The sequence below is a fragment of the Scyliorhinus canicula genome, chromosome 1, assembly GCF_902713615.1.
Source record: "Scyliorhinus canicula chromosome 1, sScyCan1.1, whole genome shotgun sequence".
Classification (NCBI taxonomy): domain Eukaryota; kingdom Metazoa; phylum Chordata; class Chondrichthyes; order Carcharhiniformes; family Scyliorhinidae; genus Scyliorhinus; species Scyliorhinus canicula.
Window position 1 is genome coordinate 142,723,996 of NC_052146.1, and position 14,917 is coordinate 142,738,912.

The 14,917-nt window shown below is 48.8% G+C and overlaps 1 protein-coding gene across 1 annotated transcript in view; it reads right to left on the reverse strand.

The window, feature by feature from the left end:
• csmd2 (CUB and Sushi multiple domains 2) overlaps positions 1-14,917 on the reverse strand; it is a 2,254,685-nt gene that overhangs the window by 115,409 nt on the left and 2,124,359 nt on the right. Inside the window, exons 52-55 of the mRNA XM_038801178.1 lie at positions 6,982-7,155; positions 6,049-6,222; positions 2,264-2,437; positions 1,985-2,173 (exon numbers count right to left, since the gene is read on the reverse strand). Coding sequence (XP_038657106.1) covers positions 1,985-2,173; positions 2,264-2,437; positions 6,049-6,222; positions 6,982-7,155 — 711 coding nt within the window. The remainder of the gene's footprint in view (positions 1-1,984; positions 2,174-2,263; positions 2,438-6,048; positions 6,223-6,981; positions 7,156-14,917) is intronic.

Genomic DNA, 14,917 nt, shown 5'->3' on the forward strand with positions numbered 1-14,917 from the left:
CATGCATAAAATGGAGTATGTTGTGATATAAATGCACACAACAGATTAAAGGATAGCAAGTGTAGCTTCAATCTTTAAAAATTGAGCGGGGCGTGAGTAATTATAAGATGCTTAACTTAACTTCTGTATTCGGGCATTTTACAACTTGCATTTGAACATCTAAAGAGAGAAAATATCCACTGGGAGAAGCTGTTCTGTTTTGACATGTGACAGATCATGATCTACAAACAAACACAATAGAATTGTGTGGAGCAATTGTGGGGGGCGCACTGGGGTTCCAACTGAATGCAGATGTTTTCATGGATTGAATGGTCCTTATTAGGTGTTTATAATACCTCAGGGAATTAATCCTGAGCTTAATTCACCTATGTGACATCCACTTCCATCTGCAAGTCTGAGCAAACTAACAACAAAAAAATTGCACACTGTGCAGAAGGAGGCCATTCGGCCCATCGGGACCGACTCTCCTATTCCCACTCCCCCACCCTTTTCCCGTAAACTCCACCTAACCTGTACATATTTGGTCTGCACACCTTTGGAGGAAATCAGAGCACCTGGAGGAAACCCACGCAGACATGGGGAGAGTGCAAACTCCACACAGACAGCCACCCGAGGCCAGCATGGAACCTGGATCCTTGACGCTTTGAGGCAGCAGAGTTAACCACAGTGCCACTGTGCTGTCCAGTAGCTGTTTGCATAACAGTTTACACCAATACCTACTGCTCAGCTTTAGAGGGATTAGTACCACAAACAGAGCATGTTCAGCACAGCAAATACAGTGCAAGAAGGAAAAACCCTCAGATTGTCTGTCAGTGCCTCAAAGCCTCCAACTGGTCACCATAGTAACCATTACGACAATCACATCACTAAAGTGGACAGGATTCAAACTCCACCACTAAAGTAGGACATTTTCATTTAACATTTCTGATGATGGAATAATACACAATAATATCATGAACATTCATTGTTTTCCAAGACTCAGGAGAGGATTGATTTTGAATGATTTGCAGGTTTTCTTTACTGAATTCTATCGGTTCCTTCAGTCATGAAGTAACGCTGCATTCAATATTTACTTTTCTACCAGGCGATCAGTGTAATGCAATGATGTTGCCAATCAAGTTTTCAATTTGAAAAAGTTCTCTGTCACTCTTTCCTCGCCTTTTCTCCTGAAGTGGGCAGTATGGTAGCATAGTGGTTAGCACTATGGCTTCACTATGGCGCCAGGGTCCCAGGTTCGATTCCCTGCTGGGTCACTGTCTGTGCGGAGTCTGCATGTTCTCCCCGTGTCTGCGTGGGTTTCCTCCGGGTGCTCCGGTTTCCTCCCACACTCCAAAGACGAACAGGTTAGGTGGATTGGCCACGGTAAATTGCCCTCAGTGTCCAAAAACGTTAGGAGGGGTTATTGGGTTAGGGCGATAGGGTGGAAGTGAGGGCTTAAGTGGGTCAGTGTAGACTTGATGGGCCGAATGGCCTTCTTCTACACTGTACGTTCTATGTTCTAGAGATCGTGACTTGTGCTGTGGATCACAGCAGCATGTATTTCCGATCACAGTGGTCTACGGTTTTATTTCAGGGGGAGATGCATGTCTTCTGTGTGTAAAGAACTGATGATTCTCTGATATTAGGAGGTAGCTTCACAATTTCTATTAATAAGAGTTTTGGATAAATTCACCTCACCCCCTCACCCCTCCCACCGACTGAAAAGTCTGTTGGCACAGAATTGGCCACTTTCGGTGCCTCAATAACTCGAAGAGCATATGGTTGCCTGATGGCTTAACTGCCCACCACAACAATGTGGAAGACAGGCTGGAGTGGCCAGCTGACCACCCATTTTACTTTTCAAGCTCTCCCGCACCCAACCCTCCATTAAATGTGTCAGTAGAGGGCTGTAACAAATTTTATAACCTGCATTTGATAACTCGGTGAATAACGTGACATTAAACACTCATAATATCTACAGTTTTAAAGCCCTAATATCACTTACACAGGCACTTTGGGAGAGACTTGTCCCAGGAACCATCACCTTGACAGGTTAGCACATCTGATCCCAACAGGTAGTATCCTGCATTGCACTCGTACGACACACTGCGACCATAACTGAATCTCTGCGCAATGTTTAACTGCACTCGGCGAATACCATTTTCAACATGTGCTGGGTCTGAACAATTAACCACTGCAAGAAGGTAAAAAGATGTGAAAGGTCTTTCCCCATTATTATATAGCCAAAAAAGCTGTGAAACTGTACAATAGTCATCATTCATACCTTTGCACATAGGAAGTGAGTTGCTCCACTGTCCGTTTGATTGGCATTGGGAGCTAATGGTACCATGCACTGTGTAACCTGGGTTACAGCTGAATCGAACAATATCATTCAGGTTAAATTGAGTTCCATGTGTTACGCCATTACCGGGATTACCAGGGTGGCCACATGTAATAGCTGTGAGAAGAAAATAACATTATAATTATTGTGTAGTAATCATTCTGTAGTATCTTCCAGTGAAACTCTGATCCCCAACTAGCTGTTGCTCCATTCAAAGCTTTTGTACACATCTTTATTTGAAATTAACAATGGCTATTAGGCATGTGACCCAAGATTCACCACAGAAAATTGAACCCGAGATTGTGGAACATATGGGAGTCACTGAGCTTCTCGACATCCACACCAAAGGGCCAATTTCTTGTCAGGAAAACACATTTGGAAAATCAGACCTCATGTATACAATGCCTGTGCTTGTCCAAGATGCTGCACAAACTAACACCTACTCCCCAGCAATAATAGTTGTACAAATGGTCCAGTTTGAAGAAAACATGCACGACTATGCAGAGTGCTAAACTGAAGCACAGTTGAGTGAACGGTCCACCTCTAACACCCATAATGGGGGAGTCGTGCAGATGGGGGGGGATGGGGGGGGGGAGGGGGGGGGAGGAGTCGGGATTTGGGCGTGGCGTGCGCTGGATCTGGACTGCTGCAGTGGGGGGGGGGGGGGGGGTCGGGATGAGGGTGGTTTAGGCAGGGTCTGGCCTGGAGGCTGCAATGGGGGGTGGGGGTGGTCATGGGAAGGAGTCCCATGTGGGTGTGGGGAGTCCCAATGGGGAGGGGTGGTTGTTGGCTGTAGACCCCTGAGGGTTCAGGGTTGGGGGAGTTCCATGGGTGGGGAGATGTTGGTGGGGGGGCGGGGGGGGGGGGGGGGGGGGGGCGACGGGGTGGCAGAAGGGTGTGTCCCCTAGGCGTTCGGTCGTGTGGTGGGGGAGGGGGCAGGTCCTGTACAGGTTTGATCTGCATCTGTACGGTAACTACCCAGAAGTTAAAAGAAGTTTTAATTCTTCTAACCTTTTCTGGGTAACTATTGGTGTAACTCTGCCGGAACCATCCGAAGTTTGCAATTTTCAGATCGTTCCACAACGCAGGGCAACTGACCAAAGGAAGTTTGCACTCTGGTGAACTTCCATGCAAACCCTAACCTGTGAGGTTCTGAGAGGGGTTCCCCAGTACATCTTTGTGGTACACGTTCAAATAAAACGCTGGAGAGCTCAGGCATTACAACCCGAAAACAAACATCCACGTCCACTGTACACATGTTACCTGACATGTCAGAGAGTAGGCAATGTATTTCTGTTTAAGGAATTGTATTACTGATGCACATTACACCTATTGGGAGGATATTTTGGGAATTTGGGAGCATTGTCCTCATTTTTGTCAATGAAAAACTCTGAAATACTACAATTGCCGCTTAGGCGCATAGTAGTACACACAGAGAAATATTCAAAGGGCGCAGTACCACATATCAGTAAACTCAGTACATAATTTATATACACTGAACAGGAGTTAATATTAACACAACAGATAGGTTAGCATTGATTGGAAGTGAATTGTCACTACTACTTATTCAGTATAAACCGTAGAGTGTCAGTCCAGTCCTCAACCATTTGCTCATCCTCAGTGTGCTGAAACTGACTGGTAACAGTAAATTACTTCTATTCTCTCACAAATGCGGAAAGATTCATAACTCAAAAGCTCCACCAGTGTGAGTTATGACTGTCTTTAGCAAGAGTGAAAGAACTCATAAAAACTCAGCAGCACCGGTGAGACACTTCCTATTTATTGCAAAGGACTGAGCTATTCTTTGAGATGCGCGTGACCATTAAACAGATTCTAGAGACTTGCATGTGGCCTGTCAACGGCTAGAAGATATATTCAGTTTCATGCGTTCTCCTTTCTGTTTTTCAATCTCATGAATTAGTGCTCCATTGGATACTTGAAATAAAATCCATCCTAAAGAATCAAGGCAGTTAAAAGCCATCCAGCTCCAAACACACTATCTACATTAATACTCTGTCTCAAATGGTAGAAAAACAGCACTTTAAATTATAAAAGACTTAAGCCGAAGAATTGTGTTGTCGAAAACCATAGAATATAAGCACATTTTAAAAATTTGTTCAAGGGATGTGGGGCATCGCTGGCTAAGACACCATTTTTATTGCCCATCCCCAGCTGACCTTCAGAAGGTGATAGTCAGTCATTGAACCACTGCAGTCCACTGTGTTATGAGGGAGGGAGTTCCAGGAGTTTGATCCAGTGATAATGAAGGACCCGTGTGTGTGTGGGTTACCTCCTGGAGCTCCGTTTTCCTCCCACAGTCCAAAGATGTGCAGGTTAGGTGGATTGGCCATGATAAATTGTCCCTCACTGTCCAAAAGGTTAGGTAGGGTTACCGGGTTACGGGGACAGGGTAAAGGCGTGGGCTTAAGTAGGGTGCTCTTTCCAAGGGCCCGTACAGACTCAATGGGCCGAATGGCCTCCCTCCGCAGTGTAGGAATTCTATGATCTAGGGCTCAGTGTTGCATTCTGACATGCTTACCATCCAACTGTCTTCCTTCCTAAAACAATGAAAATCAATGAACTTGTGCTATCATACATACTTCAGTGAAAACTAAAGCTGATCAGCAACACTGAAATGGACATCAAAACTAATTGGCATACAAGTACAATTTTAGTCAAACTGGGTCCTGATCAGCTTTAATCCTCCATATTGCTTTGAAGATGTTGCTTATGCTGGAAGAGGCATTTTATAAATTCAGCTTGCTGCCCATGACATAACATGTTACTCGTGATGTGAAAGACCATGCACTGGAAGTGATGGATGGCCAGACAGGCCTCTATTCCAAAAGTAGAGGTGCAACATCCCAGAGTATGAAAATGACACTGTCCCCATTGCCACATACTGATGTGGGAATACATCGTGCTAATACTTGCCCCAGTCAGTGGTCCCAAGCCAATTTCCCAGAAATTCTAGGAGTTAACTCTTTTTTAAATGAACCAATATCATAAGATCAATTAATCCAAAGTTCTCCTGAAGGATAATTTGGTAAAAAGCTCAAAATATTGCATTGCTCCAAGCTCCTTACCTCATGCCATGCAACATATTTCTTCGGCAAGCATTCGATCCATCTCTAAGTACTGTATAGAATCCATAGAATTCCGACAGTGCAGGAGGAGGCCATTCAGTCTATCGAGTCTGCATCAACCCTCTGAACGAGTACTGTTCCCAGGTCCACTCCTCTGCCCAACCCCCTATCCCGGTAAACTAATCTGCACATCCCTGGACACGAAAGGCCAATTTATCGTGGCCAATCCACCTAACTTGCACATCTTTGGACCATGGGGGGGGGGGAAATCAGAGCACCCGGAGGAAACCCACGCAGACAAGGGGAGAACATGCAGACTCCGCACAGACAGTGACCCAAGGTTGGAATCAAACTCCAGTCCCTGGCACTGTGAGGCAGCAGTGCTAACCACTGTGCCACCGTGTCACGGTGAGGACCAGAATGATGACTGGCTTGGCTTCAATAATCATCCCTGCAATCTAATAATCCATTCTGTGTAAAAAATTATTGGTTGCCCAAGTGTGCTAAGCAGTTGAAAATGGAAATCAAGCAAGGTAAGTAAGAAACAGTTGAGGTATTGACTGGAAGCAGAGGAAGAGAAACAGATTCACCTGAAGCACGATCTTCACCGATCATTAAGTGACATTCTGAAGCAATACTTACGGACACATACAGGCGATCTGCCTGACCACTTGTGGTCCTGCTGACAAATTCGGACAGAAGTTCCAATCAAGCGAAAACCTGGACTGCACTGATACACCACTGTCCCACGATAATTAAAATTTTCTCCAATTATCTGACCATTGACAATGGGCTTGGGCATCCCACAGTGACCAGCTACAGCAAAAAGAAAATAGCTGCAATGAGTAACATTGACGGTTTAATCAATTTCAACCCCAGGACGGAACTCAAAAAGGACAAGAAACAATAGTGTCTTTAAACTTTACACATGAAGAGACTTTACAAGCTGCTGCTGAGCATGTTGACAAGTTTTAGTCCTTTCTGTCCCAATACAATTTTGTAATGTGATTAGTCAGGAAGGTTCATCTGGAATCTCACCATTAAAATTAGAATGTTAAATCCAGCTGTTTAAGTAAGCACCAGGATTAATCCCAAGTACCTGAATCTTCACACAGCCTGAATTCAATGAAACAACAAAGGGAAACGTCCAAAGCTATAGATGGTAAACTTGTCAACTTGATCTTCTGGGAATTAGTTACCTGTAGCTCCTTGCTTAAGGCACACACTTAATTGCAAAATTTCAGAAGCAATTGCTAAACTTGAATTCACTGGTATTTATTTAAAATGGTTTAGCACAGTGGGCTAAACAGCTGACTTGCAATGCAGAACAATGCCAGCAGCGCGGGTTCAAATCCCGTACCGGCCTCCCCGAACAGGCGCCGGAATGTGGCTTTTCACAGTATCTTCATTGAAGCCTACCTGTGACAATAACCGATTTTCATTTCATTTCAAAACGTTCTTTGTTACTAAATTTTATACAAAAATCAAGAAACACAAATGTGATAAGCAATACTTCACAAGCTCACAAGATATGGAGATTTTCACACTACTATGTAAATAATGTTGAATACTGACCAAGGCATCTCACTTCCATCCCACTCCACAGCCCGTTGGCCTGGCATTCCCGCACACGGGATCCTACCATTGTGTATCCGGTATTACAGGAAAAGATGGCAGTCGCTCCATATATCGTTAATGTTCCAATCTTATTTCCATTTGGAGGAAATGGCAGCACTCCACATGAGATTACTGAAGAGTTACAAAATTGATCGATTAATTTTAACAATTCAGCTCCTGTAAAATACTTTCTTTCCGACATCATTTCCTGGTCAGCCAGAAAGCATGTTCCATTGTTTGCCTACCAAACAACATTTAGAATTTTTTGTTCAATATGGGTGGTTCACTCGATAAGGTCCCTGCTTCAGAACGTTTCAGAGCAGGGAGGCAGAACCAAAGTTTCAAAATCCCCAAACGTGTTGGGATATTAAGCATCTCAAACCATGCTGTTTGTCTGTTGAGTGCAAGTATGCTTTCTCCTCTTTGTCCAATTATTATCATCCTATCTGTTAGGCTCACAGAGATAGTGAGTAAGAATAAACTCCATTGAGAGAACTTGTAGAAGTACATAGAACATACAGTGCAGGCAAAGGCCATTTGGCCCATCGAAACTGCACCGACCCACTTAAGCCCTCACTTCCACCCTATCCCCATAACCCAATAATACCTCCTAACATTTCTGGACACTAAGGGTAATTTAGCATGGCTAATCCACCTAACCTGCACGTCTTTGGACTGTGGGAGGAAACCGGAGCACCCGGAGGAAACCACGCAGACACAGGGAGAATGTTCAGACTCCGCACAGAGAGTGACCCAGCAGGGAATCGAACTTGGGACCCTGGTGCTGTGAAGCCACAGTGCTATCCACTGTGCTACCATGCTGCCCAGTAGGTTGAATGGTGAGGCAGACTAGTTAGTCAATTACCATCAGTGCACTGAAGTTCAGTTGACTTGCTTTGTTAGGTGTCAAATTATAGTATCTATAACAGACAATTGACTTGGTTTCAAAATTTCATCCTCAGGTATGCCACTGTGGAGCTACTTCAACCCCCAAAAGACCATGCACCCTGTCGAGGAAGCTGGCCTGGTATTTTGTACAAAACAGTTTGATTTTATATAGTTCTTTGAGACGGAGATGCTATGTATGCAATATAAACACGAAAGCAATAATAATTATGAATAATTAACTTAATAGTGTAGTTGCAGCACAACCTGGTGCAAGAGAAAGAGTCCAACTATATCTGAGGGTGAAGAGAGCACATTCAGAACTGGAGCAAACCTATTTGCATCCACTGCTCTAGTCAGTTTGACTGTGAACTAATTTCACTCCAGGGCAATGGGTTTAGTTTTGTACAAGGAGTGGATTGGTGAATGTATTTTGAGAAGCCAGATGAAAAGATATAACACTAAATAAGCATATGTAAACTTTTCATAGAATCATAGACTCATAAAATTCCTATAGTGCAAAAGGAGGCCATTCAACCCATTGAGTTGGCACTGACCCTCTGAAAGAGCACCCTATCCAGGCCCACTCCCCCTCCCTACCCCTGTAACCCCACCTAACCTGCACATCCTTGGACACCAAGGGGAATTTAGCTTGGCCAATCCACTTAACCTGCACATTTTTGGATTAATTCATAACTTGCAATGAATACATGCTTCCTTAAGGAATTAAAAAACACACGAAAAGTGGGCCAATTGTGGTGAATAGAAAGTGTTATAGGTAGACTTGGTTAAAGGAAGAGGCTCCTAAATTTGCCAGAGTGAATAGTAGATGTCATGTTTGGTAAGATTTCAGAGTTCAGCAAAGGATGACGAAGGAGGAAGGAATAGAATGAATAGCCTCAGAAGAGATCTAAAAATAGATTTCAAATGCTTCTATAGTTATTTACAAAGGAAGAGATGAACAAATGCAAAAATTGAACCCTTAGGGGCAGAGAGAGAAATTATAACATTGAATAAGTAAATGGCATGCATATTAAACAAATATATTGGGCGGGATTTTCCGTTTCTGAGACTAAGGGCTGGATTCTCCGATTTTGAATCTGTATCCGGAGGATGTGTCTAGTTTTCCGATGGAAATGTTGGCGCTGCCCCCGCACCGATGCTCCGCCCGGTGGGGGAGGCGAGCAGCCGCACCACATAAAACTCCCAGCGTTCCCGACGTGGACACCCGGAGAATTTCTGGGCCCGTGGCTGCGCATGTGTATGGCGGTGACCTGCAGCAGTCGCGCCGTTCAACATGGCGCCAGCCACAGGCGGACCAGGCCTGCCAGATCGTGACCCCCTGTAACCCACCTCGCCACACGCAGACCACCCACCACCAGAACCCCTAGCCCCCGCCGAAATTTCCCCGAGCTGAGGTCATCAGTGCAGCAAATGACTAAAGTGCAGCCTTGACGCAGCATCAAGAAATACCCCACTATATATGCCCCTAACCGTACTCTGAAATATTTTTGTTGAATCACACCCCAGGTTAATTCATTTTTGTTAATTATTTTTTTACAGGATGTGGACTTCACTGGCTGGGCCAGCATTTATTGCCATGCCAAATTGCTCTTGAGAAGGTGGTGGTGAGCTGCCTACTTGAACCACTGCAGCCCATGTAGTGTAGGTACACCCACTGTGCTATTAGGGAGGAAGTTTCCAATGAACAAACAGCGATTTATTTCCAAATCAGGGTGGTGAGTGACTTGGAGGGGAACATCCAGGTGGTGGTGTTACCATGCATCTGCTACCCTTGTCCTTACAGATGGCAGTGATTGTGGGTTTGGAAGGTCCTGCCTAAGGAGCCATGGTGAGTTCCTGCAGTGCATCCTGTAGGTGGTATATACCCCACCACTGTGGGTCGGTGCAGGAGGGAGTGAATGTTTGAGAAAGGGGTGTCAATTAAGCAGGGCAGTCAAGCATGAGGAGAAATTAGACACAAATCTATTAACCAGTTTGTTATTATTGAGAATAGTTCACCCTATGTATGACAGAGCTGTCATTAATAGCTCCTTACGTGGTTTGGTATCAAACTATATTTTATAATGCTCCTGTGAAGCACCTTGGGTCATTCCATTGTCTTAAAGATGCTGTATACATGCAGGTCACTTTTTGTGTGTTAGTAATAAGAGAAGTGACACCTCAATACATCTTTCACATAGCATATGGGCGGAATTTTCCAAAAAAAAGGCAAGTGTGAGGATCAAACTGAAAACAGAAACAGGCATGTTTTCCTTCTGTATCATTGCACATTTTGCCATTTTAAAGGGGGGATGGGGGGGTTTGCACCGTCTTTGTGAGAGGCAGGGCCTAAAGACGCCAGATGGGCAAGCTAATAATAATAACCTTTATTGTTGTCACAAGTAGACTTGCATTAACACCGCAATGAAGTTACTGTGAAAATCCCCTGGTCGCCACACTCCGGCGCCTGTTCAAGTACACTGAGGGAGAATTCAGAATGTCCAATTCACCAAACAAGCACGTCTTTCAGCACTTGTGGGAGGAAACCGGAGCACCCGGAGGAAACCCACACAGACACAGGGAGAACGTGCAGACTCCGCACAGATAGTGACCCAAGCAGGAATCGAACCTGGGACCCTGGCGCTGTGAAGCAACGGTGCTACGGTGCTAACCACTGACCTATCGTGCTGCTTCCACAGGGACCAGGGCACCATCTTTAAAGAGTGCCCCAATCTCCAATCAATGGTAAGGATCCCTCCTCATTCACTGACATCAGACCCTTCCAACTCTCCACCCCATTTGCCGCCATCTACTATCCCCAAGTTCCACCCCATTCACCGGCATCGAGGAACCTCCGCTCCCCCCCCCCCCCCCCCCCCCCCCCCCCCCCGACGTGAAGCAAACTATGGTGTCATCCTCAGGTCCCGCCCCCTGTAGGCCCCACCCCTGGCAATATCAGGAGAAGTGCCTGGGCACTGCCCTGCCATGTCCTTGACCACCCGCCATTGACCTCCAAGTCCCCGGTGTGGTCATAATGTCTGGCCTCTATGTTTGGAGACCAGTAGTGATTCCTACCACCGTGATGCCATGCCGTTGGGTGGGAACATATGGCGTTCCTGGAAAATACAGGTAAAGCCAGTTTTCAATATTTAAATGAATGGTATCAGGCTCATGTCTTTGCTGAACGTTGTCCCAACTCTCAGTATTCTAAACTCTCACAAATGTTGCCTTATCTACTCAATCTCTTCCCAGAGGACAGTGCCTTCTTCCCAGGAATTATTGTTGTGAGCTTTTGTTGCACTCCCTGTAAAGCCTGCATATACGTCTTTAGGCAAGGAGGTTAGTACTGTACACATTACTCTCGTTGTGGCCTCACTGAGGCCCGACCTGGACTATTGCATTGAGATGTCATTACTCTTATAGTCCATATACTTTGTCATAAAGACTGTCATATTACTTGCTTTCCTAATTGATTTCTGGACCAGCCTGTTAACTGTCTTTGGACATGTGCAAACATACTGATGTCTTGCTGAATATAAATATTTCCTATACTCTCATTTCAAAACTTTTTTTTCTATAAATTTAGAGTACCCAAATCATTTTTTTTCCCAACTAAGAAGTAATTTAGCATGTCCAATCTACCTTTGCTGCACATCTTTGGGTTTCTGGGGATAAGAGCCACACACACATGGGAAGAATGTGCAAAATCCAAATGGACAGTGACCCAGGTCTGGGCTCGAATCTGGCTCCTTGGTGCCGTGAGGTGCTAACCCCTGCATCACCAAGGGGGTGACGGGGGAACAGGCCGAGTGGTCGGGTTAACCATCCCATGGGACTGGGGCGATGTCCAGTCCTGGATCGCCATTACCGTGGCCATCTTGCTGCACACCCACTGACCCCCCCCACCCGCCCATCACCCGCCAACGGACCACAGTAGCCCCTACGGGGCCGCGGTGCATCACGGGCAAGGGCAGTGCCAGCTGACGGTTCCCCTGGCATCAGGGACAGGTGCCAGAGCTGGAGGCCACCATGGTGCTGGCCATCTGTGGGTCAGGGATGTGGGGATGGGGGGAACGGGAGGGTGCAGAACCCGCACCGCCAACCGGGGATACCATGTAGCCCGGTGGACCTGGTTGGCATGGGGGTACGCACCTTGCTAACATGTCAGTCTTTCACTCGATCAGACAATGAATAATGGTATTCAACAAGCATTGGTGACCTTCCTCCTAGTCACTGCAACCCTGGGGGGTGCCCTATGGCTGTACGAGCTGGAGCTGCTCAAGGAGGAGGAGGAAACTGCAGCAGCGGAGCATGCAGTAGTGAAGCATGCAGGAGTGGAGCATCCAGCAGGGGGACAGGTGGCATCCGTTTACGATGGAGGGCCGGCCGCCGAACTGGCCGAGGAGGTGCCAAGGATAAGCCACATGAGGCCTCATGTGTACAGGCAACGCCTATCATTCGAGTGCCTGCCCGATCGGGCATAGCATCGAAGACCCTGGCTGAGCAGAGAGAGAGCGCCACATTTCTGCCAGGTCATGGCACCGCAGGGGTATGGGGGATGAGACCCGATCCCAGTGGCCGCCAAGGTGACAGTTGCCTTGAGCTTAAACACGACGGGGTCCTTCCAAGCGCCAAATAGGGACCTGTCCAGGATCTCACAGACTTCGATGCACAGGTGCATCCGGGATGGCACGGAGGACCTGTATGCCCAGGTAGCTCAATACATCCACTTCAATGAGAACCGAGCCCACCCAGATGACTGGCAACGGGGTTCACCATCATCGCTGGGATGCCCCAGATCCAGAGTGTGATCAATGGGATGCATGTTCCCCAATCAGCACCTGCAGATGACAGGCTGCTCTCCACAAACCGAAAGGGCTTCCACTCGAACATGCAGTTGATATGTGACCATCGGCTATGCACCCGATACCCAGGTGGTGTACATGCCACCTTCATCCTTGCACACTCGACAATTCCTGACATGTTCGAGATGTCCCCCCTCAGCTAGGTGCGTGGCTCTTGGGTGACGGGGCTACCCATTGCGGCCATGGTTAATGACACCTATCCAGAGGCCAGAGACTGATGCGGGGCCCACTACAACGATGCCCATACAGCGACCAGGAGTGTGATTGAGCGGTGCTTCAGCATCCTGAAGATGGGGTTCAGGTGCCTGGACCGCTCTGGAGGGCCCTCCAGAATGACACTGGTAGGGTCGTCCGCATCGTGGCGGCCTGCTGCATGCTCCACAGCATCCCACAGCAGAGAGGCAATGTGCTGGAGGAGAAGGATGAACACCAGGCTTCATCCGATGAGGAGAATGCGGGGAGGGAAAGGATGGGCAGGACATAGGGCACAGCCAGGCACGGGAGGCCGCAGAACGTGTGCGCCAGGGCCAATGCATACGGGATGCTCCGATCACCACAAAGTTCATCGGCATTGGCGGGGGTGGTTGGGGTTAGTGGGTAGTGAAGAAGGGGGACCCGCCAGGGGCACAGACAATGCAACCCAACCCCACACGCCGCCCTTTGCTCCCCAGCCAACCTCCGTCTGCAACTCCCTCCGTGATGCATACCTGCCGCACTACGGGGTGTCCGCCCTGTGTTGGCAGTAGCAGCGTGGCTGGTCCATGGCGTGATGGATTAGAGAATGATGACAATCTGCTCTGCGATGAGCTCTGGTGTTCTGCATCGTAATCCAACATCTGACTGCTGCTCACGCTCACGGTAGCACCTTCCACTGTCCGAGCTGGCCATTCCATTACACGGTCCCATCGAACCCCTGGGGTGACGGGCTGGAGATATCGCGGGGGGGGGGGGGGGGGGGGGGGGGGAGCTCAGCCCACCCACAACATCCACTAATTCCCCCCAACCCCCCCACCCCACCGCACCATCTCTCTGGCCAGCCCAGACCAGCCCACCCCTCACACCCATCCGACAGAGCACCTAGGCAGGTTGTAACAGTGATAACTGGGGCGGCATTCTCCCCTACCCGGCGTGACGGAGGGTGCCGGAGTAGGGGAGTGGCGTCAACCACTCAGTAGTCGCGCCTCCCCAAAGGTGGGGAATTCTCCCCACCTTTGGGGGCCAGCCCCGCGCCGGAGCGGTTTGCACCAGAAGACTGGCGCAAAAAACCGGCGCCCCCGGTGCGGGGCTGTCCGAAAGGCTTTCGCCGGTCGGCGCATGCGCCGGCAGTGACGTCAACGGCAGCCTGGCCGCTGACGTCACTGCCAGCGCATGCGCGATGTGGTGTTCCCTTCCGCTTCAGCCATGGTGGAGGCTGTGGCGGTCGCGGAGGAACATAGTGCACCCAGGGCACTGGCCCGGCCCCTGATCGGGGGGCCCCGATCGCGGGCCAGGCCACCATGGGGGCACCCCCCGGGGTCCGATCACCCCCTGCCCCCCCCCCCCCCAGGACCCTGGGGGCCTGCTCGCGCCGCTGTGCCCGCCGTTCCAGAGGTGGTTTAAACCTCGGCGGCGGGAGAGGCCTCCCAGCAGTGGGACCTCGGCCCATTCGGGCCGTAGAATCGCCGCAGGGGCCTCTCTGATCGGCGGGGCGAGATCCCGCCCCCGCCGTGGCAGAGATTCTCCGCCACCCGCGAAGTGGCGGGGGCAGGATTTTAGGCGCCCCCAGGCGATTCTTCAACCCTGCTGGGGGTCGGGGAATTTCGCCCCAGGTGTTTAATGTGTACAAATATTTACAGGTTTGTGCCCTAAACCCCTATAACTAAACTGTGCCCTGCAGCCGTGCCAATTTAGCTGGTGTCAAACTCCCTGGCCTTACGGGTCCTAACGCTCTGTCTAGGTGGTTCCCCAGATGGTACAGCAGGAGTGGAGGTGGCCTGCTGTGATACCTGCCTTACAACCTGGGTCCCTGTTGGCGGGCGTCTTCTGGGGCGACCAGGCCTGGTTGAGCCCGGCTGCTGCTCGGGTGTCCCAGGTGGCGTGGAGCCACCCAGTTCTTCCCGCTGCCCATCAGATGCGTCAGGGATGGGGGCGGAGGGGGGGGG